The sequence below is a fragment of the Chrysemys picta genome, chromosome 6 (genome assembly GCF_011386835.1).
Source record: "Chrysemys picta bellii isolate R12L10 chromosome 6, ASM1138683v2, whole genome shotgun sequence".
NCBI lineage: Eukaryota > Metazoa > Chordata > Testudines > Emydidae > Chrysemys > Chrysemys picta.
Window position 1 is genome coordinate 109,330,360 of NC_088796.1, and position 24,879 is coordinate 109,355,238.

General features: G+C 38.2%; 1 protein-coding gene across 41 annotated transcripts in view; it reads left to right on the forward strand.

The window, feature by feature from the left end:
• PTPRD (protein tyrosine phosphatase receptor type D) overlaps window positions 1–24,879 on the forward strand; it is a 1,673,772-nt gene that overhangs the window by 1,405,642 nt on the left and 243,251 nt on the right. Inside the window, exon 11 of one of the 41 annotated variants that reach the window (XM_065549595.1) lies at window positions 2,337–2,413. The exons of the other annotated variants lie outside the window; for them this stretch is intronic. Within the exon in view, the coding sequence (XP_065405667.1) occupies window positions 2,395–2,413 (19 nt within the window). The 5' untranslated portion in view covers window positions 2,337–2,394. The remainder of the gene's footprint in view (window positions 1–2,336; window positions 2,414–24,879) is intronic. 41 annotated transcript variants of the gene reach the window in all.

Genomic DNA, 24,879 nt, shown 5'->3' on the forward strand with positions numbered 1-24,879 from the left:
ATTCTGAAAACTGACCATTTATTCCTATCATTTCTTTTCTGTCTTTTAACCAGTTACTGATCCATGAGAATATCTTCCTTCTTGCCCTACAACTGCATACTTTGCTTAAGAGCTTTTGGTGAGGGACCTTGTCAAAGGTTTTCTGAAAGTCTAAGTACACTATACCCACTGGATCACCTTTGTCCACATGTTTGTTGAAAGAATTCTAATAGATTGGTGAGGCATGATTTCCCTTTACGAAAGCCATGTTGACTCTTCCCCAACAAATCATGTTAATTTGTGTGTCTATTTGGGGAGCTGGGAATGGTGCTAATTTCAGGATCCTCTTAAACAAAACAATGCACAGTTATTGCAGCATGGACATAGTATATCCCCATCCCCAGCTTAACAGAGTCCACATTTGTTGACATTGAAAGCCTTTTCCCAGGCTCTATTTTATGAAGGGTCAGTTCAGTGTGGCTGGGTGACTATTGGGTTTCAATCTTGGTGGGTTGAGGATTTGTAATGATGCCATTAGCTCAATTTAGATTATTTTGTATTTTTTTAAAGACCAGATTGCATGTTTAGTTCTTAAATTCCTCTTAAGCACTTATCCAAATGGCTGTGCCTATAGATCCTTGTACAAATATTTAAAACAAACAAAATATTTATTTTAAGAGATCCTAGATCCTTGCATATGATGCATTTTTCATAGTTGGCTGTGATCAAGACACCAGATAATGGGTGTGTTCCTCTTGTCAGTTCACCAGGTGGGTAGTGACCAATCAGTGGGATAGGATTTCCACACCCAGCTCATCCTCTGATTCCCCTGCAGGCAGCTCTTAGATTTATCTTGTCTTGTGTTGAGATAGAAGGTAATATCTTTGACTGAGGTACCATTTTCCTCCTTCAGACACATACAGTTTTCAAAAGCAGCAGTGAGGAGCATCATGAAAGAAAAAACAACAACAACCCTGAGAGCAAGGAAATGCCATCCTCCCTACTCACACATAGATTATCAGGGTTGGAAGGGACCTCAGGAGGTCATCCAGTCCAACCCCCTGCTCAAAGCAGGACCAAACCCTAAAAAGATTTTTGTGCCAGATCCCTAAATGGCCCCCTCAAGGATTGAACTCACAACACTGGGTTTAGCAGGCCAATGCTCAAACCACTGAGCTATCCCTCCCTCCACTTCTTCCAGGGAGTCAAACTCTGAGGAGGAGCGGGAAGCAAGATTTTAGGTCTCTTTTACCCTGGTGGCCTGACAATAGTCCCCAGTCAGGATGAACAGAGCTGAAGAAAGGTTAGGAAGCTGCACCTGGAGAGTGTTTTAGGGGGAGGAATAGGAGATTCCCTAAGAGGGACAAGGCCCTCTTAGATATTAACATAATTTAGAAGATGCTGTGTTCAGATCATTTTGAAAAACAAAAACACACACACGTGCGTGCCTTAGGGAAGGTAGCTTTCCAGGTAGCCCTCACACCTCTCCAAAGAGCAGGATGTGCTGTATCCTGGACTATTAGCCTCCCTATCTAATTTTTCACAGAGAAAGTGGTCCTCCATATTGGTTCCTGCGTTCTTCCCAAGCAGTGTCCGTTCACCATAAAAAGAAAATGTTTCTCCTATATTTATGCCCACATATTTAGGCTTGGAAAGAAAGTCTCTGACATTTTTTACCTATTCACAGACACCTCTAAGGTTATCTTTCTCATGCAAGAGTTGAGAAAGTTCAGTTCCCTTTTTGTTGGGTTTGAGAACCATAAGAATGGTGAAAGCCACCACCTGCATTCAATACTTGTACCTTACATCTAGCATCTTTTATTCACTTAAACGCCATGCTCCCTCTCCTAGAACAGTGACAATCTCAACTGAAAGTAAGGACATCTCTGTTGATGTAGAGCGCCAAATACTCAAATGAGGCCTTATTTTCAAATCATCTGTAGCTCACACCGATTTCAACTGGAGTTGTGAATGTTCAGCACCGCTGAAAATCAGTCACTTGGCATTTAGTGCATACCTTCGCTTAGCCTGGCTGCCTGAATGTGGCCATTTTGAATGGTGTGGCTATGGGGGAGGGGTGTTTTTGAGTACTTCTCCCACAACAGCTGTGGAGCTGCTATTTTGAGGAAGTTGCTGTTTCTTTCATTCCTTTTTCTTATACTTCAGCCTTATGTTTTGTAGTCCTTCCTTGGGATTGGGGCACTGCTAATCAAACCTATTGTCTGTACTGGTGCTTGTTTACTAGGCTGTTAATTGTTTTCTATGAGATTGAAACACCAGTACAGATCCCACCCCCCACCCCCCGCCCCCAGCATTATGAGGTGAGGTAGGGCACGCTAATCTTGGGTTTTTTCCAGCTTTGGAAGACACCAGTGGAGGAGGCTGCCTGAAAGGGGAAAGGAGGAGGAGGAGGACATGAAAATCCCATTTTCTGGTTAGTCACTACCTACCTAATGGACGGATAATAGAAAGAGTCCCATTATCTGTACTGCATCAGTCATACCACAGAAAGCAATTAACACAACTAAAGAAAGTGAGCTTTCCCACTCATAGATTCTCTCCCATTTATATCCTATTTATAAAGCTCTTAAAGAGGTTGAGATTCTCTTTCTACAGGACACAGCAGAAATACTGCATTTATAGCTAGAAGCAGGGGTGAAAGTAAGTTAAAGGACTTACCAGTATGCTGGAGTCCTGGGCAGGGGCGTGGCCTCAACCAGAAGAGGCAGGGCCTAAACCGGAAGAGGTGAGGCCTTTAAATCAAGATTTAAAGGCCCCAGGGCTCCAGCTGTGGCTGGGAGCCCCGGCCCTTTAAATCACCCCAGGAGCTACCACCTGCAGAGGCGTGTGGGAGCCCCGGGGCTCAGGGGTGATTTAAAGGGCCCGGGGCTCTGGCCGCCGCTACCACAGTGAAGCTCTGGGCCCTTTAAATCGCCAACGGAGCCCTGCCACCGCTACCCCGGGAGTCCGGCAGCTGGGCTCGGGCGGCGATTTAAAGGGCCCTGGGCTCTGGCCGCTGCAGGGAGCCCCGGGCCCTTTAAATCACCAGCCTGGGGAAGCCAGTCAGGTCTGGCACGGCGTACTGGCTCTTGCCGGTACGCCGTACTGGCCCATACCAGCTTATTTTCACCTCTGGCTAGAAGAGATGAATGTCCCTGTAGACCTCTTTGAAAATCGCCATATAAAAACCTATATTGAAATGCTTGAACAAGCTACCCATTGTGGTAATATTTCCAATGTATCTGTAAGGCAAAACAAGCACAGGATGGACCTCAGGAGCACATTTAAAATGTACATTGTTTGATTCCATTTTTTCACATCACATTTCTGTAATTACAGATAAAGATAGTATTTAAAAATTGGTTAAGCATCTAATAATTGGATGTTTGGTCCCCTTGCTGGTATTGGCAAGGAGTAAGGAATGATTTTATAAGGAATGAATATATATATTCTGATTTATAAATTTATAAGGCTGTTTCAAAATCAATGCAATTTCATTAGGGTCATTATTAGAATTATTTGCTAGAAATTAAAACATCTCTCACAGTTCTTTGATATAAAACCAGTCAAAAAGCCTGGAATATCTTTAAATGGGATAGAAAAGATACAGACTGCTTAGAAGTTTAGTTTATTTTACTTTTTAAATCAAACAGTCATTCTGAAGAAAGTTGGTTGCTACAGTACATCTGATATTTTCTGCCTTTGAAATCCTAGCATTTAATGAGGGACAGTGCAAGATAGAGAAAGGGCAAGGGAATAACCATATATGACACACCCAAAATAAATGAAATAATCAAGATATAAATGAGGACATTGAGGAGAAAGGTAGAAAAAAAACTTTGAAAGGGTACAGAGTTTTTCAGATGTCTTTACATCTATCTTAGCATTTTAGGAATTTGTCAGTGGATCTGCCATTGCTCACTCAATTTCACTATTACTGCAGAGTGCTAGAACCCCTAGTAGCAGATCAGCACCCTATTGTGCTAGGTGCTGTACAAACACAGAACAAAAAGGCAGTCCCTGCCCAAAGGACTTACAATGTACGTATAAGACAAGAGAAAACAGATATAGACAAACAGTAAATAATAATACAGTATTGGTCAGCATGATAGACAGTGGTCTCAGCACACTAGCAGCCTAAGTGTTGTCAAGTTTATTGGCAAAGGAGAGTTTTGAGGAAGGTTTTGAAAGTGGACAATGAGGTAGCTTTGTGAATGTTTACAAGGAGCATCACCATGCTTCATGGGAGAGAGTACAAAGGTGTTTAATGCACAATCCTGGTGCACAATAAGACAGCAGAAATCAATTATTAGGTTTCTCATCAATGCCCTTACTTTGGACCTGGATTTGTGCTGTTTAAGCACACATGTACAGCCAGTAGGTGGGCCCACATCAGCTATAGACTTGAGTGAGTATAAATTCATTGTGCCATATTCCAGCTTCCAGATTTAGTATGGGTGGGCTCCTTCTTTGTTCTCTAATCTGCCAAATATTTTTTTTTTCATGCTGAGAGATATTTCCACCTTTTGAAACTTTAGTATGCTATTCTGAGGGACATGAAACATGTGGGAAGAAGATTATAGAATTCACAATCTGCCAAAAAAAATGTTCTTTCATACAGTCAAAAATCCTCCAAATGCTCAATGTTTTTGAGTGCTAATGTCAGCATGGGGCCATTTTTATTAGCAATGTGTAGCCATAGATTTCTTAAATGGCTCCACATTTGGGGAAGCTCATCATTTGGAATAACTTTTTCATCTGAGTTGGCCTTCCTTTAAATGACTATCTGGATGGTAGAAATATAGTGAAGCGTGTTACTAGAAATGTCCTGTTTTTGTGGGGGCTGCGGGGGAGGAGGAAACTATAATTTCTTTTCTGAGGGGGGCTGTGGGAAGGTCTGTTAGCTCCGATCTGAACTAGATGAATGTTTGGCAGTAAATAGTAGAGTTCAGGAAAATTCCATGTTTCAGCTAACAGAGAAATACTTCAGTTAAGCTGTTATCTGATATCATCTTTATAGCTCTGATGGTAGAATTTGTCCATAAAACATTTTAAGTTTTTACCTGACATATCTATTAACTGAATGGGCAATGGCTAAATTTAATTTAAAAAGACTTGGTGGTGGTGGTAGGGAGGAAGAGCACAGACTAATTCTGCACTTGTTTCATGAATTAAACTCCAAGTGAGGTGTCAATAGGAGTTCTGAGAATGGAAGAACTACAACATCAGGCCCTAGTTTTTGACTTGATGATCAATGCACAGTTGTATGTATGTTCAACTGCAGAAACACCTTTATTTAATCTTGGTGAAGGGTCACTTACAGCAATTTAATTTATCCTTCATGACTTTCCTTTTCTACCTGAATGTTCATGGGAGATAGATGACATTTCACCACACTTTAAATGTTTACACATATATACTAAACATGTAGGGAAAAATATGTCTTAATTGGCAACTAATGCTACTACAGTTTTTCTTTTATAGCAATTCTTTTCTGAGTAGCAGACTGATCTCTAATAAGAAAGGGCTTTTAGAAAAGCACGTAACACAAGAAAAAAAACCACTAATTGGTCATCTTTAATATTTTTAATGTTTACCGTTAAAAATTCACTTTTAAAATGAATTTCCAAAAAACAAAATATATGGTGAGGCTATGTAGATTTATCTAATATGTTAAACATGTGAAAAATGCACATAACAGTAGCAAGAAAACATTGTTCACTGGTTGAAAATATTTCTTACCTTAGTGCATATGCCTTTCCTTTATTCAGCTTGTATTTGAGGGTCAGGACCACAGATTGGTGTCAACGGTGCTGTAGAATATGTCCTCTGAGACAGGCATTCTTTCACTGACACTTTGGGGGAAAGAGTTTCCTGTATAATCCTCTCCCTCCCCTTATCACCATCACTAAAAAGTAAAATAAAAAGAGGGTATTGATAATGGCTGATAGTAATTTTGTAATTTATGATTGTAATTAAAAATAGAGTTGCCTGTCCATGTTACAATTGATTTCTTGGAGCAAGCCTACCATATTTTTAGTGTAATTAATAGAAGCCATAAATCTTGGCAAGCTGTTCTTGTTAACAGCACATTCATATAGGAACATGAGGTTTGAGACCAACATCCTGGTAGATATTTAGCTAAAAATTGCTAGCACTATTTAATAAATGAACATACCAAATGGAGTCCACCCACAGAGCATTGAAAACAAAGCTTTGGAAAGTCACTGAGCTATTTGAAACTTTTAGTGAACAGATCTTAGCATCTAACCTCACAGTTCACATAACTCTGTGTTTGTGCAGGGCTTGGCACAGTGGTGCCCCATTCTTGATTGGGTCTTAGGTAGTACCATAATAATCATCTTAGACATAAGAGCAGCTTGATCTCACAAGAAGTGTGATATAGATACCAAGCATGATTGACCCTGCTCAGGGTTACCTAATATTCCAAATTACTTTTGGATGCCTTTGCTTGTCTTGACTGCCCAGTCTCACTCACTTCCCCTGCCCGCCCATCCTCTGATCTCATTTAAATGCTTGATAATTATCATTATAATTGACAATTATCATTATCACCATTTTGCTTTTGAACTTTTTTTTCTTGTCCCCCTCCCGTTGCCAACAGTACTGAGTTTGATTTTAATTGCAGTCAAGCAGATGTCCTTGGAAATTTGGGGCAGAACATGCTACTTCTAATGCTGCTCCTTGGACCACTACATAGAAGGTGATAAACTGATGTGCACAGAGTTTCTCTGCTCTTTTCAGAAACTAAATTTATTACCTCTGCCATGTGCCTGTGCTCCATTAATGGCTTAAATTGTCTCCCCTGAGCAGTGACTGAATCAAAAGAGTGGTGCAGGGGGTTGTTCCATGGGGTTGTGTGGAATGGAATCTTCCTCTGTGTCACAGGCAGCAGAGCCTGAGGAGGGGAATGATGGGTTGATAATAGATCTACATACCACAACTATAGATACCTTATATACCCTTCTGATATGTCTGCCTATTGACTTGTTGTATGCAGTGTAGTTGTAGCCATGTCAGTCCCAGGATATTCGAGAGACAAGGTGGGTGAGGTAATATTTTTTATTGGATCAACTTCTGTTGGTGAGAGAGGCAAGCTTTCAAGCCACACAAAATTCTTCTTCAGGTCTGGGAAAGGTGCTCCCAGAATCACAGGTTTCCCATACCTGAAGAACAGCTCTGTGCGGCTCTCACCAACAGAAGTTGGTCCAATAAAAGATATTACCTCACCTACCTTGACTTATTGATAAGATAGACATAGATTGAGGGATTGTCAGCAGCCAAATGCCGTATTATCAGCACATGGCAAAATGATGGTCTGTGACTGCAGCACACATTTTTAACTCTCTTACTTATGAGTCCCTGCCAGGTTTTACCTACATCCTGCCTGATCTTTCAGTTGCCCAATCCCACTCCTGATACTTGTTCATAGTACTCTTAGTTTAAAAAAAAAAATCTTAAAAAAAAGCCTGCCCAACTCTGTCAGCTTTCACTTCACTTCACTTCACTTTCCCAGATGCCAAATCCCATATCTGTTCCCTATTTTAACTACTCTCAAATAAAATAAATACTATTTGGGCATGTCTCTATGTGTTTAAACACCATCCTATTCACCTATGTCAATTGCCTAATCCTAGTGTCCTTGCAACGATATTCCAAATTGCTCACCACAGTCTAGGAAATGACCAAATGATATTGTGCCACAGCCTCATGGGATGATTTGCAGATATATATGCCAAGGCCTTCAAGGCTCTGGAAGTCATCCGAGCTTGTTTTTTCTGGAGAACAACCATCCCTCTTGGGGATGTGTAGTCATCTTCGGAATTGGATGCTGTCCTGAGCCCTTAAATACTTGTTTTGTGATCACAAAATGTTTGTGGCAACACTACACCCTCACGTCTGGTGCTGTAACAAAGTTTCATACTTTCAACTCAGAGAATTAACATAGTTGCATTTCTTCTCTTTACTTTTGCCCTCCTCTCTGCTTACTTCTCCTTATCACAAACACAGTTACTGCTCTCATTATACATATCGACTAGACAGTCAGACAGATATGTAACTTTGTAGGTCTCTGGCAACCAGGTCTCTGGCAACCATTTCTCCCCTACCTATCTACAGTATTTTATCACATTTAAGCTGCTCAGTCCAACTCCTGAATATGAATTGTTGCTCTTCACTCATTTTAGGAGTAAATATGTTAAATAAAAATACAGAGGACATTTTTTTTTTATTTTCTTTCTTGTAACTGGTCTCAGACCAGTGCAGGGAAAAGATAACTGTTCTTGAAAGCATTTGTACTGGTCTGCCAAAATGTTTCAAGGTCTGGCAGATACTAATGGATATTAAAATGGATATTTAATGGATATTAAAATGTCTTTCTAATCACCATCTTGCTTTTTTCCCCCACATCCATTCTAATGTGGTTTTAGAGGATGAACATCTCAAGAACCACTAGAGATGGAGCATATGATTCTATAATATTTGAAAGCCACCAGGCTAATCTTGATGGTTCAAGACATGGATTCCTCATTCTATTGGCTCTCAAGATAGCATCCACTAAAATGATACAGGGTTTGAAATTGTGGGGGGGGGGGGGTTGTAATCAGAATAATTATCTGGTAATTTATTATTATAATATCCTGTGGTCTGCCCTAATGACTCAGGAAAGCTGAGGATGATGATATAATGTATTAATCTCTAACCTTAGTGGTTTGTATGATATTGGACCTCAAAATGATCACTGTTCTATTGACCTAACATCACTTTTTGGCCCTTTTTCAGGACGGTATGTGGTAAATACCAGACGGTGGACTTATGTGGCTTTGGTACAGCCTTGCACGGATCCACTTATATTACCTTCAGTTTGTTTGATGGTTCCAGCTCTCCCTAAACAGCTGCAAAAAACTAACTTAAGAGCATTCACTGTTCAAAGATATTATCTGTGTATCTTTATCATACCTATTCCCTCTACAAATTTTGAATTGTTCTGTGCAGTGTGGGGGTGTGGGAAAATTAATGAAGTTACTTCCTTTTTGTCTCTCTGGTAAGCAGAACAATTTGAACCAACATGAAGAAGTGGGAGCACTCTCTGGAGCAAGAGACAAACCATACAAGGAAGACAATAATATTGTATAGAAACATCCAGAAAGGAAGTTTAAAAAAGAGGTAGGGGTAAGATTGAGGCACTGGAATGCATAGCCTGGAGGAGAATAGCTGGTCAGGAGAGATATGAATGAATAAAAGGGAGTGTTTTATTTGATTGTGTTTTCTTGGAGTGTTTATAAAAACAGGGAAAGTTAAACAGGCTTATGGATAGCATTTAGCATTGATGGTTATTGCAGATGAGTTTGGATTATACATGAAAGAAAAAACCACACACATTTTTACAGGTAATTCCCCCTCCCTCCCGAGAATTGAAATCCTTATCTTGAAAATGAACCAGGTTCAGATAGGCCAGAAAGGTGGGTTGAAAGGAGAAAAGAACCAGACATGATTGGTGAAGAGATTTATTTTAGTCACACTGTGTGAATGGTGATCAAAGTTGGTTTGGGAATGGGCAACCGTACAATGGAGAGAATGCGAAGGGAAGGCAGAGCACAGGGTTTGGCAACAAGTTATTGGAAAGTTTTAAAAAATCTGAATTAAGTAGGTTTCAGAAGAATCACAGGAGCGAAAAGACTGCGAGGGCTACAAGAACTTGTGTTTGATTCTGTAATTTTAAATTGTGAATCTGAAAACTAACAGTGGGTGGGTTTGAATAGCTGGCTGGGGATGGGCGGGATTCAGTGAGAAACAGGTGGCCAATACAAAACAGCTGCTTGAGATATTGTAGTGTCATTCTATTCAGAACAAGTTGTGAATATTAGATTCTGGGTGAGATTAAGCATCTGACGGCAGGGTAGATTGATTTATCAGTAATTTAAATCTCCAAGTGGAAAGCTTTGATTTAAATAATCAATTTTAATCAACTTTTCCATTTGTACTTTGGTTATTTTCTAAAGGAAGTTTCAGTCTCATTGGTTGATATAACCATTAAAATATGTTGATTTACAACTAAATGAAACCTTTACGTAAGATTTGGTACATTTTTGTTACCTTGGAGGAAAACCATAACTATCTACATTTATTTAAGCAATTATATAGATTAGTATTATCAGATTTTTATTAATTGTACATTTTTAGTGTGTTAGAAAATGGTGAATGATATGTTGCTTATTTTTTAGATCATTAACTTTTTGCTTATGATGCCAAGCTGCATTAGAATGTAACTGGAATTGAATGAAACACACAAAACGGCATATACAATTATTTTTATTAAACAAAACGACCTTAAATGATTTGGATACATAAACTTCTCTTATCAAAACATGTTTCACATTTATGACTAAATAATTTATTAAACAGAGGAAGTAACTGTAGTCAGTGAATTAAACTGATTATTTTAGGTCAGCCTGGGGACATTTTTCAAATATGCCTATGTGAAAATGACTGGAGCTTAAGTTCCTAGGCTCACCTAAGTCTCTTAAAAATGAAAGAGTCTCCTAAGGTACCTAGGTTGACCTATTGTGCCATATTTATAAAGCTTGATCTCAAAAATTAGATGTTTTCCTCTGATTCTTTCTTTATATAGAAAAGTAGCCATTAGCTCAAAGTTTCTGATAGAGGCTTATGGATTTTTTATTTAAATCTTTAAAAGATGATAAGTTTAGACCCTAACATATTTTTTAAAAATTCAGATTTCATTTTAATTATGTTTATTTTTAAAAAGAAAAACAATCATAATTTAAATTACATAATCAAAAATCTGATTTAAATTTTAAAAAATCTAATTTTTTTAGATTTTTTTTTTCCAAAAAAAGAATCATTGATTTTTGCCCATGCTGTCAGAGGGGCAATGAGATAGGGAGAAATGGTTTGGGAAGTTTTGGCAAAGGTACAAAGGGTAGATAACCATGTACGATGATCAGCTGATTGGGACAGGTGACAATTCCACAAGATATTTTGGCAAAGTGTGTCATTTTCAAAACTTTAGTGGCATTAATATATTGAAAATTAGAAATACTGGATTGGCTTGAGCATCTTGGAGTGAGGCGGTAGGACGTGGAGAAAGAATGTCATGAATATTAGTCCTTAAAATTGGGGCCTGTTGAATCAGGGGAGCTGCAGAGATGATGATGCAGCAGGGATGCACCTTTGATTGTAGATTGAGGTGGACAGCATGTTTCAGACACATGTGTAGTTTCCCCTATTTAGTTCATCTTTGCGCAGGGGTATGTGTTTATGTCACTCTAACAACTCAAAATTCAGAAATGCATTTCAAATTAATGGGGGAGGGGGATAATGTCTTTTGTGACAAAAGGTATCTGAAGGTAAAATGAGAGTTCTATTAATTAATTATGATGATTCATATAATAGCCTCTGAAAATCACTATTTCTGAGGATGGAATTTATGAAATGCTAATTTAATTTTGCTTTCCAGTAAACTAGAGAAAATAACCACTTAATTTAGAAATACTAAACAAAAGTTAATAGGGCAGAACTTCGTTTGTTTGAAATTGATACATCAAATCCATCTATTTCTTTCGTAGTACATTATCTGACTCTGCCTTTTTAATGAGCAGAAAGGAAAAAAAAGTCATTGTAAATTGGTTAGCTAAGTGTATGTAGTTTCCACTTGTTTTCTTAGCTTACAAAATCTCTAAATTTCAGGAGTTCTCTATCTAGCCAGTGCACTAGCCAGATGGTCTTAGAGCTTCTGTCCATGAACAGTGCCAATGCTTATGCGAATTCAGGTTGCTCAGGATACAGTAAGGCCTAGGAAGGGAAAATAGGGAATTGGAGCAAGATGAAAAAAGGTGGAGAATAAGGCTAGATGAGAATCATATGAGAAAATAATGTGCATTCCTTAATAAACATTAAAAGAAGAATCATGAGGAAGAAGAAGGAAAAAACAGCACTGTAGCTGCAGATGCTCCATGCAGACATTAACACTGGCAGCATTAGAGGTACAATATTTTCATTAACAGTTTTTCTAGTGTACAAATATTAGTCAAGAATATTTCTGTTGAAAGTTCTGAAATGTGTATTTCGTTGATCCTAAGACCTTTTTTTGGGTACTCTAAATAAATGTTTATAACAGCAAAGTATCCTTATTTCTCAGGATACTAATAATAAACCGTGAAAGATTATTTAAAACTAAAATATTTTAAACTGAAAATCCAAGAAACTTCACAGACTAAATATTTAAGGGTCTGACATATTCTGAAATTGAAAAAGCAGTTTGGAAGAAAAGCTGGCACATCACACTTCTGTCATGTTGCAGCTGCTAGGTATTGCATGATCTTACCATGAAGTATATTCTTTTCTTGATGGATAAAGAGTCAAAAGCACCAGTTTCTGTACACTGAGATGGGGGCATACAGCATATGTGCTGTAGACCATGGACGAGCAATGCATTATGGATGATGTGTAGGGCTAATAAATCTGAATTGCCTGACTTTCTCATTACCATTCACTAGCATCGAGCCAGTTGGTAGTGTCTCATTTTTGTTCCAAATGAACAGTTATTCACATCACAAACCCCCATCCATATAGGAACATATTGTTGGCAGTCTCAGCAGAGAGCAAGGCTTAAACAGATCCGTACACTACACTTTGAATCCTAGAAGTTATGCCCCTACGTGAGGATGAAACATCTTGGTAGTATCAAGAAACTTGACATGCAAATTTCTGTGTTATATTTCTATTGTGGATAAACAGAAAATTTCAGTATCTAGAGTTGTCAGCTAGGCACCTTTCATGAATACTGCACTTAAAGAAAAAAGTGATAAAATACAGTCTCTAGATCTTGTTCTTCAGTATCACCAGCATAGAATCTTTCATTGACTTCAGTAGGCTTTGAATCAGGCCCTAAAAGCAGGTACCTTCTCAGTCTTATATCTTTGACTTGTGCCAGTGCAAATCTTCATTTAATGTTGGAGGATCTGGCTTTTTAATTATACTTTTCTCCCCCCCAAAATATGCTATTGCTTTTGCATTGTTTTGTTTCACTTTTTAAACCTAGTTACTTTAAAAGAAAAAATCCCGAGAAACCCGTCCCTGAAGCACTACCCTTGCAAGTTTGGTTTCCGCACCTCAAGTGGTACAATTCTCCTTCTGGGAGGAATACAGTTTACTTTATTGCCGCAGACTTCTCATTCCACAGGTACTAAAAATTGTCTAATTGCTGGGGCTGACTGGAGCATGCCTAATTGACTTAATGAAGTGCTTCTGTAGCAAAAAAACCCTCCAAAGGAAAATAAAAACATAGCCCTGAATTTCAGAATACAGATTAGACCAGCATGCTCACTTTTTATCCTCATATGCGAAGAGAAAGCGAAGAAGAAAAACTTTAAATAGTCAAAGATCAGTTTTACACAGAATTTTCACTTGGGATCTCAATGTACTTTTGGAGAGACAAATAAACAAAACCAAAGGTGAACCGTAATGTACATTGTGAATTTATAATGACAATCAGCTTCCTAGTTCTTTAAAATATAATAATTCCATTCCAAAGCTGTTGGTGGTCATGATCTTTGCAATGTAAGTGTAAAGCTTGACAATCAAAATAAATGTATACGGTCATATTCTAAGGTCCATGCTCAGGTGTGACAGATTTATGTTACCAATCTGCCTGGGGCTTCAGGTGATTAGGTGATTATTGTGACACAGGCTCATTCTTACTGACTGCAATGGGAGTTTTCTGGAGTAAGGGTCTTAGGGTTCAGCCCTTGCATCTTAGTACTGGATGGAAGTTACACATTTGCAACCCTATTGACTTCATTGGGGTTGAATGTGTCTTACTAAGATTAAAACTTGACTATTGAGATTAAATAACCTCTGTGGTGAACACTGTGGTGATTCTTCAGAACATGTTTTGATTTACTTAAATGCTTTGCTGCTAAAAGGTTATAATGACTCCCCAGTTCTGTAAGAACGGTATAATTTTTGGCTGAAGGTGTATTAGACCTTGATATCCTTATTGTCCCTTTGGGATGTAACCTGACCAAGCCATGCAGTATATTGATTTTTCTCAGTGCAGCCTTGTCCTTTTCCTTGTTAGTAAGGTTTGTAGACATCTGGTTAGGGGGTCACAAAATTTCAACAATGATGTGAACCAAATAAAATACCAAAGAATCACGAGATCAGTTAATAGGGACCATATTTGGGGGTGGGGAGGAGGATTGTTAATTTTGGAATTTGGGTTAAAAATTAGAGGAAATATTAAAATACTAATTTGTAGAGGTTTTAACTCACGAAAGCTTATGCCCAAATAAATCTGTTAGTCTTTAAGGTGCCACCAGACTCCTTGTTGTTTTTGTAGATACAGACTAACATGGCTACCCCCTGATAATTTGTAGAGGGGATGTTAAAATCTTAGCAAATTAAGGGTTTCATTGGGACTAGAGGGACTCATGGGACCTAGGCCCCAATTTCATTTTCCAGGGTTTAGCTAGATAATTTGTGTATAGGAGGTGATACGTAGTCCAGGGGGGAGAGTGTATAACTAATCTATCTATCCTCATGGCTGACCTTCATCTTCAGTTGTTCCATAATGTGCTTCATTCAGGAGGACCCACATTAATTGTTAGACCATATTTACCTACAACAAAGGAATGGAAAGTTCTTGCAGCTATGTAACTGTGGTGTCAAGAGAGGCACAAACTGCATCTTTTTTATAGTGGTGAGTGCTACCAGTTGAAGGCTTTTATTTGCAAGCTAGCGATCAGCCGGTATTGAAAGTTTGAGGACAGGGCCACCTAATTGGTCAGTGATGCATTGTCATCAACAAACAGCCAGATAAGATAACAGCCAGCTGTATATAATATTTATTTTTTCCTTCTTTTACACTAATTTTGAAATATGAATTCAGTGGAGTAGAAATCACAGTATGGAGAGTTTTATCCTAAAAATAGCCCTGTTTAATAAACTTGGAAAAAAATTCATGCAGGAGACCTAAGATGTATATATTGCTAGCCTTAGCACCTAAAGCCTTTTATAGATGTGCTAGAGACAATACAATTCTCTATCTTAATCATAATCAGGATATGTAACGCTATTAGGCACATTTGGATTTTACAAATAAACTGTTCCCCTACACCCTAAAAGAAGACAAAACATCAGAAAAGACCTAGGATATTCAAGAAGATTGTATAATACACAACTACACAAAATCAGGATTTTGACACTGTATACTAAGTCAAGCTGGTTAAAAATGTTTACCTCCATTATAGCCCTTAATGAATTAAGAGGAGTTTTATTGACAGTTGTAAAAATCTTGTTTTTTTTGTAGGATGACACATACGAAGTCTTAATTACGCTGTTAAATTATGCATATGCTTTTTGCTGGAAAATTCAGGTGTCTATATATATATATATATAAAACCAAGGCCTCCTTTGTCATTCTGGATTTTGTATACCATGTTGTGCAGAATTCATTCCAATACAGCATGAAAAAAAGCACTGGCTGAAGAGTGAGAAACTATGGCATCTCTTCATATTGTAAAGCTATCCAGAATTATGACTTCAAGGAAAACCTTCCTTTGGATAGATCCTGACTGCCCTTACCCTGGTGCATGAGGAACAGAAGAAGGTGAAGGAAACATCCCATATCTTTGTTTATCTGTGGAAGATGACAGCCATAACCCCCGGGCATGTGGTTCTGGAGGTGCACGGAAGGGATGACATGGGCAGAAGTGCTACACATACCACCAGTAGTGTGACTGAGGAGGGTGTACAGCCTGGGCCCCTTTTCCCTCCTTCATGGACTGAGACCAGAACTGGTGGAGTGTATGATGTACCTCCAAACAGACTGCGTAAGGGTATCTCCTAGCATGCTCTCCCCAAAATCCAGGAGAGCATTCTGCCTGCCTAAGCACTTGGCAAGATAGCCTTTGGAAGAGTTACTTGGGTGTTACAAATCTCTGTTTCCTATCCCCGTAGTGTAGCTCTGGCTTTAAAATACACAATAGAACCTTTGTTCACAATCCAGGGTGAGTGAAGAGCAATTCACTGAATGGAGTAAAATTTGCTCGTGCTTGCCCCTCCAATTTAGCTTGATACTGACATTTTTCTCCTTCCATAAGCATCTTTGAACTAACAAAATAAACTTCCAATAAAAGGATGCTAGTCATAAGCAAAGAAAGAAGTGCCCTCACTTATCTCTCCATGTAACCCCATTTCCCTCATCATTTATGATGTCTTATAAGCAACCTTCTGGGGTGTGTGATTGGTATTTGCTATACTTGTCTTTTTTCTAAATTAAATCGTATTGTTTGTAAAAGAAATCTGAAAGTGGTAGAAAAACATGTTGCGAGATAGATAATTTTCACTGACACATATGGATTCCTGAAATCCTCGTTTTATGCATGAACTACATACCAAGTGTCAGGTTATCTTGGTGCTCAGGTGCTGCCATAGTATGCTAAAGTGGGACTAGATGATGCACACTATACAGTAGGCTTTATAAATTGACAAAGAAGCTGGACTGTGTGTCAAACTCCTTTCTCAAATGTCTTGAGTCTGTCTTCTTCAGCTGTCACCCTGTGACCCACCCTAATGCCTGAGGGGAAACTCAAAATTGCACTTCTGTAGTGTAGCTTTATTCCAGTTTGGCTTGGCATGAGAGAAGAGTTTTTCTATGTTCTTGAGGAATGGTTCAAACATTCTCTAATCTGCCCATGTAAAGGGATCAGAATAGGTCTGCCTGGTAATGTGTGGGTTCTCTCTAGATAGCATGCCTCAAGGAGATTCAGACCCTTAAATAGGCTGCAGTCAAAGATTATTGTAGGGTTTATTAACTTTACTTACAAATCAAAAATTATGCAACCTAGCAAAATCAGAATGAAATATACAGAAAACACTTACTAAAGCTATCTGATAATATGTTGCTAATGCTATGGAAAGCTGTGTTGCAGGGAAAGAGATGATACATTTAATAAAGAACAAACACCTACTCTTATAGATCCTAGCATGGCCTTTGGTCCACAGGAGATGTCAGCCCTACTTATCTAAAGCAACATTGAATCCTTTTGTACCATTGATTTCCAGGAAGTTGCTTGTGCTTACTCCCAGGCTGAATTTTGTCATAGCTTGAGACAGAGAGAGAGAATCACACGGCCTATATGAACGTTGGAACTGCCATACTGGATTAGACCCATCCGGTCCAGTTTTCTGTCCCTGACAGTGTCCAATACTAGATGCTTCACAAGTTGATGCAAGAAACACCCCCAGTAAGCAGTTGTTTGGTAATCTTCCCCTTGTAAAAGTCTCCTTCTAAACTCTAATAGTTCAAGATTGGCTTAGTCCCTGAAGCATGAGTGTTGATATCCCTTCCCCCTTCCAAAACTCTTACTTGTAGCATTAACTATTATAGCCCCTTTATATTCTCACTTTTGATCTCTTTGGGATCAATACCCTGTTCCTCTGGAGGTCTGGAATGAAGATTGACTGCCCCGCTGTGCAGACATCATCCTAATAGGATCACTTAAAACACCTCTGGGCAGATCCTCAGAGCAGGTAAACTCCATAATGATGCTATGACAGTACAGTATATGCCTGCTGAGGATCTGCCTTGTCATCCTTCTAGCGTGACTGCTTGTGACTTTTTCCTCCTGCATCTGTATCTGCATTGATGCCAGGGTATACAAAGATCTTTGTCTGTCTCTCGAGTTCAGTGTAATGTTGTCTCATGAAGAAAGATCACTAGTTGTGAGTTAATATTCCTGTTCCATGTACCCCTTCCATTCCTGCGTTGCAAAGAATTACAGTATTTTGGGTGCTTATGCCTGATAATATGTTAGGTACAAATGGATTCTGTCACAGTTATCCTAAATCATCTTTCCCTTTCCCTACCTACAGCCTTGTTTCCCTTCTCCAAACCATCTAGCCTATATTCTGTTTTTTCTTTTATCTTTCTAATCATACTTCCTCATCAACATTGCTAGCAATGGCTTTCTCACTGTGGGTGTCACTTAGATTAAGTACTTACTGCTAAAATCTGCTGTCACAAAATCACTGTTGCCTCGCTAATACCCGTTATTATTGTTTACTATTTGCACAGTGAAAATAGCATGTAAAGTACTTACTAAAGACAGGCATGAAGGCAAAGTCTCTTCTCCAAAGAGCTGTACAATCTTACACCTTGTGCAAAGTTGATCCAATAATATTTTTTTCATAGGCAAATGATTGTAGAAAGTAAATACATTATAGACTAAGAAATTAAATATCCTGCAAGGAATGAAATATGAATTTTCTAATTACAGATGTTGTTAGGAATGTATGGCATTGGTGTCCTAGACAAAGAATTAAGTGTTTTGGTATCTGCATCATCTCCCTGTCCAGTCACCAACCATCCGCACTTCAGCCCCTCAAGCTAAGAATAGTAAAATGGAGAATGCCAGCTTATTGTTCAGCACAGAGTAGTGGCTGTAGGCTGCTGGATGTCAATAACTGTCAGTAGATGGGATGATAGGCTAGTATGTCCCCTGACCCACAGACCAGGCTGCTTTGGGGACAGGTGTGGTATGTGATAGTTGGCTATCTCTCTCCTTAAGCACTGGGCAGAGATCCTGTCCCGATGCTTACACAAGAAGAAGAGGATTCCTAGCACTCTCCTTCCTATTCTCATACCCCACCTAAGCAGAGAACATGTTGTAAGGCCCTATTCAACAAACCATTTAAATGTGTGCTTCACTTTAAACATGCAAGTAGTCCCATCCCTGTTCAGCTAAGCACCTAGCATGTGTTTAACGTTAAGCACTTACGTATATGCTTTGCTGAGTATGGATATGATTACCCGCATGTTTAAAGGGAAGCACACATTTAAGTGTTTTGCAGAATCAGGACCATAGTACTCGATCTTCATACAGAACAATGCTCAGTGCAGCTATCATCACCCATTTTAAAAAATATATTCTGTCAGCAGAATTCCAAGGAGACTGATCTTCTGTCTTCCATTAAATTGTGGCCTTGAGATTTCATGTCATTTTCATTTTGATAATATTTGGTAGTTAAGAGGAGCAGCCATTAATCATAGTTGTGAACATAACATAAACTGTTTTTTTTTAAAATACTGGTGGTAAGCAATTAGCAGCCGGCGCTATGAACAGCAATTTTCAATCTTAAAAAAATACTATTACTGTTATACATTTAAAAATTGTTTATAATAGTCATATTCCTCTTCCCTTTGCTATTGATTGTCAATTAAAAAATGTTTATTTGTCAGGCTTTATGACAAACTAAAGCACATACATTTTGCAGATTAACTCAAAACACCCTTAAATTACACTTACATTTGTATTTGGTTCAGTCTTCTTCTTTATCCATTTATAAAACTAACAATTATTTGGCTAGGGTACATTCGCTTTTGGCACGTACACACCTCCGATTTTATGCAAGTCCAGTTTCAGCAGTGATTGTAATATATAAACTCTTGATTTTGTAGATACCAGAATAATATTTTCACATAGCTCAAATGACAAAGCTGCAAAATATAGCTCTTGTTTATGCAGCATGAATATCCGTGGTATCTAGGTGTGACAATTGGGCAGAATGTAGGTCTAAATTTATATTATTTGAAATATGATCTGAGTCCTCAGGTTTTTACATGATCACCTGGAGCAAACTAAAAGTTTAGATAAGCTAAGTCACAAACGGTTAAGCTGTAATAACCCTTTTTTCCATTTCTTACTTTTGAAAGTTATAACACTGTAATAAAAGGACACTGGTTAAATCAAGGCATATTGCACTTTAAATCACTTTCTTCATATTAGTCTCATTAACTTGTAGTTTAAAGTACAACATTATCATAATAGAAAACAAGTTATTCAAGACATTGTCTTATAAATTATTCTTGACAGTCAGGGCCTGATTCTGGTCAAAACTAGGAGTAATTCTATTCAAATTAAGAGAGTTACACCAATTAAAACGAATGTTATTCAGATCAGAACCCACTTCTAAGAGTTTGGTTGTTTATTATAGTTATTGTTTAATGGGAAAAGCACAGCAGAGCATGGGAAAGTTTCTGCTCTCCTTTACACTGGTGTAATTTTGGAGTGATTTTACTGAAGTTACACCATTGTAACTGAAAGCAAAATCTGTCCCGGTAAATCTCTTGCTTTACAACATATCTTATATCTATCAGTGCAGTTATTCTGGATTTATACTGCTGAAACTAAAAGAAAAACTGGGTCTTCTATTTACTTTATCTTGGTTCACCAGGGCATCTAGGTTGGGCATAATTTCCCAGTGTACTTGCCGAAGGTGACATGTTAAAACTTGAGTAGATTTACCATACATTCTATTAATTGGAATAAGTATAACTATCTCAATAACATTTCTGAGTTTTTTGTTTGTTTTTTCTGGTAGATACACATCTAGCCAAAGAAAATTGCAAGATATTAGTTGATAATAGCTGATAGTAAGTGATACATATTTGAAAACGTCATTATTTTGTATGAATAGACAAGGCAATAGATGTCTCCAGAGCAAATACAGGGCAATAATTCACAAGAAGGAGGACCCTGCTGACTTTTCTGGCATTCCTCCCTAATTTATGAATGACAGAGTCCCAAACTTAATTCAGCATTGTGTTCGCTCTAGAGCTATCATTTTGTTATTAGTAGTACATTCCTTTCCATTTTTCACCCCCACAAGTTAGGTTCTTAATGCTTTCAAACTTTTTAGAGCTTGATTGGCTGTGGAGGCAGATCACCATGAGGAGTTACTGATATTTGGTTATAACCAACCAAAATCAGATTTCTGATGTTGCCCTTGCAGGTTGGCAGTAGTACATATATAGTTAAGGAAATAGTGTGTATTTCTCTCAGTGTATCCAACCCTACATCCTTCCCACAACTGACTTTAATTGTGAGAGTTCTAAGAATGTATTTTATTAGTATTTTATCCTGCTTTAGTTATGTTGTACAGAGACACGAATGTCTGGCGTTCATAACTAAGTATACTAGACCTGAGTCTCCTCTCACTTAGACCAGTTTTACACCAGTATAACTCCATACATTTCAATGAACTCACTGTTGATGTATAGTTGTGTAAGGGAGAGGAGAACTGAGCTAATTAATTTTATATTATATTGATAGAATATCAGGGTTGGAAGGGACCTCAGGAGGTCATCTAGTCCAGCCCCCTGCTCAAAGCAGGACCAATCCCCAACTAAATCAACTATGTTACAGATAAGTTGCAATTATTTCTTACTCCTTTAAAACAGCACACAGAAACTCCTTGTTTGCTATGAGCAGAGCGTATTTCTCCGCTTCTTGCTCCTGAATCTGGTTTGCAAAAGGAAATATGCAAGCGTTCATCATTTGTAGTTGTCCTGTAAATATAAGGCTGTGAATTTCCAGCAGCTCAGCTCATACTGCATAATGGTATGAACAAACCCACAGGAACAAAGGAGGGAGGAGGAGGTATGTGATTGTTGGGGACTTTTTCTTGCTCTAACACTGTAGTGCAGAAAAGAAAGATGGTTGTTGTGGAGCAGTAGACTAATAATGTGTATTATCTTGGTGGTTTATTATGAGGAATTGACCTCTTGCAGGGTGGCTGACAGAGGAAACTCCTCAATAACTGTGCACTTGCTCTTTTGGCATATCAACACACAGTTATTTGCTTCAATTTGTTGCACAACCACTACTGAAGCTTTCTCTAACATCTTCTCTGGAAGAAATTTCATCAAATTGATGCTACTCTCAGCATGGTTTAGCTTTTATACTGTTATTTCTCTATCACTTTGTCTTGTCTATGTGGGGAAAAAGATAATCTTAGGTATTTAAAAATTAGAGAGTACTGGGTTTGAAAGTAGAAATCAATCTGTCTATAAATGGACCTGCCTGCATGAAACCGTTTGATATATGAAGAGTCAATTATAATAGCCTTTTGACAAGCAAGCCATAGGTCAGCAGTTTCCCCTGCTGTAGCTCCAGAGGAAACATGTCTTATCTCTAGTGTATGTGACAAGTGCCTAATATAAACATACGCTATTGAAAAGGCATCTTGTTTGAGTCAAGGTCAGAAATCCTTTGGGTTGTTTGCAACCTGAAGCACAAGGTAGTTAAAATGGTTCATGAATAATATAAAAGTGCTTAGAAAAGCTGTGATCCCAGTTGACCTGTTAGCGTTACTTTGATCATGGTTAGTGAGTTCAGAAAAGAGACCTAACAGTCGGGCTTGGATGTCTTTGATATAATGTGTTGATTTATTTATTTCTAAACTTCCAAGCTTCTGAGAATGAGAGGCCTTACTTTTTTTGCATTTGGAACATTCTAAACACATTGCTTCCTTTGTATGTTGCATCCTTGGTTTATTTTTAGTTCAGCAGTGAAATATTTTAAGTAAATTTAATAATAGAACACCTGAAAAACTCATTGTTTTTAATGGTTTTCGGGGAGGGATCAAAGCTCCGTCCAAAAGGGATACTCCTCAGTGAAAAAAAGAGGAAGAGAAAAGAACCCAATGAAAATATTGCCTTGGGCCTTTATAGTAATAGTACAATTTCCAAACAAAGCTGAGAAATTCTAACTCCCCTTCAAAGGCACTGTCTTTTCTTTTGGAAATGTAGATACTAGAGTACAATGTTCTTTTTTTCTTTTCTTTTTTGGTGCAAGAATTATAAAATTCCTTTTAATGACAGATTTTTCATGAAATTGAGATATATTGACTTGTTTAGGTGCATATAAATTCAGAAAGCTTTTTGAAAACACTTAATCCGGGGTTGTTGGCAGAAAGGACGGTATTAAATAATGGGGTTTGAAGTCTGCTAGCTAAATCATTGCTCATCCTGCAGGCCAGCACAAGGGAGTAAAAGAGACATAAGGCACTTTGTCATTTTCTTGCGCTGGCATGCTGGGCCAATGCTTCTTACATGCAGAGGGATGCAGGCACAATAGAGTTGCTGCATCCCACAATCATGCGGGTGCCATGTCCAGCAATGTAGTTAGACTGGCACATCAAAGAGCATATGCTATAATAGTATAGAGCTGCCACCATTTACTCTTTCCTCAGAGGAGTAGGGAGAATGGGAGGGAAATTGTAACTCCCCAAAAATAGGATTTGCAGGAATAAAGACTGAGGACTTGATGATGCACTGTTAAAGTCAATGGAAGGTTTGCTTTTGATTTCAGTGACACAGATTCAAAGCCCAGTGAAATCAATGGAAAAAATTCCATTGGATTAGGCCCAATGGAAGCAGGAGTAAATCCAGAGAAAGGACCTGAAATACTTTGAATCATACCCTGAGTCCTGAATTGAATGGGACTCGTTCCATTGATTTCAGAGGGGTTTGGAACAGGTCCTTGGACCTATAACAGTCAAAGTCAGCTCAGATTGCTGTCCCATGGTCTTTTTGATGTCAAAGAGAGTGATAGATATGTATCCGATGGTGAAACATGGTCTTACACCATAGCTGAAGGGTGTGTTGAACATTTTATTAAAGTATTTATTAGGACTAAGCTATCCTCTGTGTTTAAACAGTTTTAAAATCTGAAACTGTTAAGAGAAATGTAAATACCAGTATAAACTAATATACTGTTTTATTTTCACATTCAGGATTTAATCATAACTCAACGTGATTAAAATGTGGCAAAATAATAGCTCTGGAATGTTAAGAACACAGCTGATTACAGTCTTGATGCTAAACAAGTTCCATTATTTAGAGCCATTCTGGAGATATTTTATTTTGAAAAAGCAATGCAAATTAATTATGGTTCACTGTGAGACTAATTTATATCAGAAACAAACATTTCTAGGGTACTTCTATCCTTCTGTTTTGACATTCAGACTGATATGTAAAAAATGCTGAAATATTCCAAAATTTCAGACCGAGCAGTATTTTTTTCTTTTGTTGTACAGTTTGGCTTAGCAGATGGCTAAAGGACTCATACAAAGCTCATTGAAGATATTAAAAAGACTCTCATTGACTTCAATGGTCTTAGGAGCAGTCTCCAAATGAGCATATAAATGCATATAACCATAATATGCAGAAATTTTTCATTTTAAGGTAGATATGCACATGATGTTGGCTGAATTTGCCAAGTTTGTGCCTTCAGTTAAAGTCGCCAAACAAATACCTTCTCAGATACAGTACAGTCAGTTGGCTGCCAAGTAGATTGAACAAGAATCTATATGTGACAGATGTTAGTCATTGCAGTGTTGTTGTAGCTGTGTTGGTCACAGGTTATTAGAGAGTCAAGATGGGTGGGGTAATATCTTTGGTTGGACCAACTTCTGTTAGTGAAAGAGAAAAGCTTTGAAGCTTACACAGAGCTGGTCTTCAGTCTGGGAAAAGAATTCAGAGTGTCACATCGAAGTACAAACAGGAACAGATTGAGATGCAAAGCTCATCATCAGAAGCAAGCTCCCCACAAACCAATACACACCAACTCAAAGCGGCACTGACCCTGCAGAACAACAGATGCAAAACCTGCAACATATCTCCACTATTATGATGATCAATAACCCTCTCAACACACCCTTTAAGGTTCATGGGTCCTACACATGCCTATCACAACATGTGGTGTACTTCATGCAATGCATTAAATGCTCCAATAACAACTGTGTGGGTGAAACGAGACAATCACTACGCTCTCAAATGAACTCTGACAGAAAAATGATAAAGGACAAAAACTCCATATCACCCATGGTTGAGCACTTTTCACGAAATGATCATTCTATATCTGACTTCTTAGTCCTTGTCCTTAAAAGAAACCTGCACAACACCTTCAAAGACAATCCTGTGTAAGCTTGAAAGCTTGTCTCTTTCTCCAACAGAGGTTGGTCCAGTAAATGTATTACCTCACCCACCTTGTGTCTCAAGTGTTAATCATG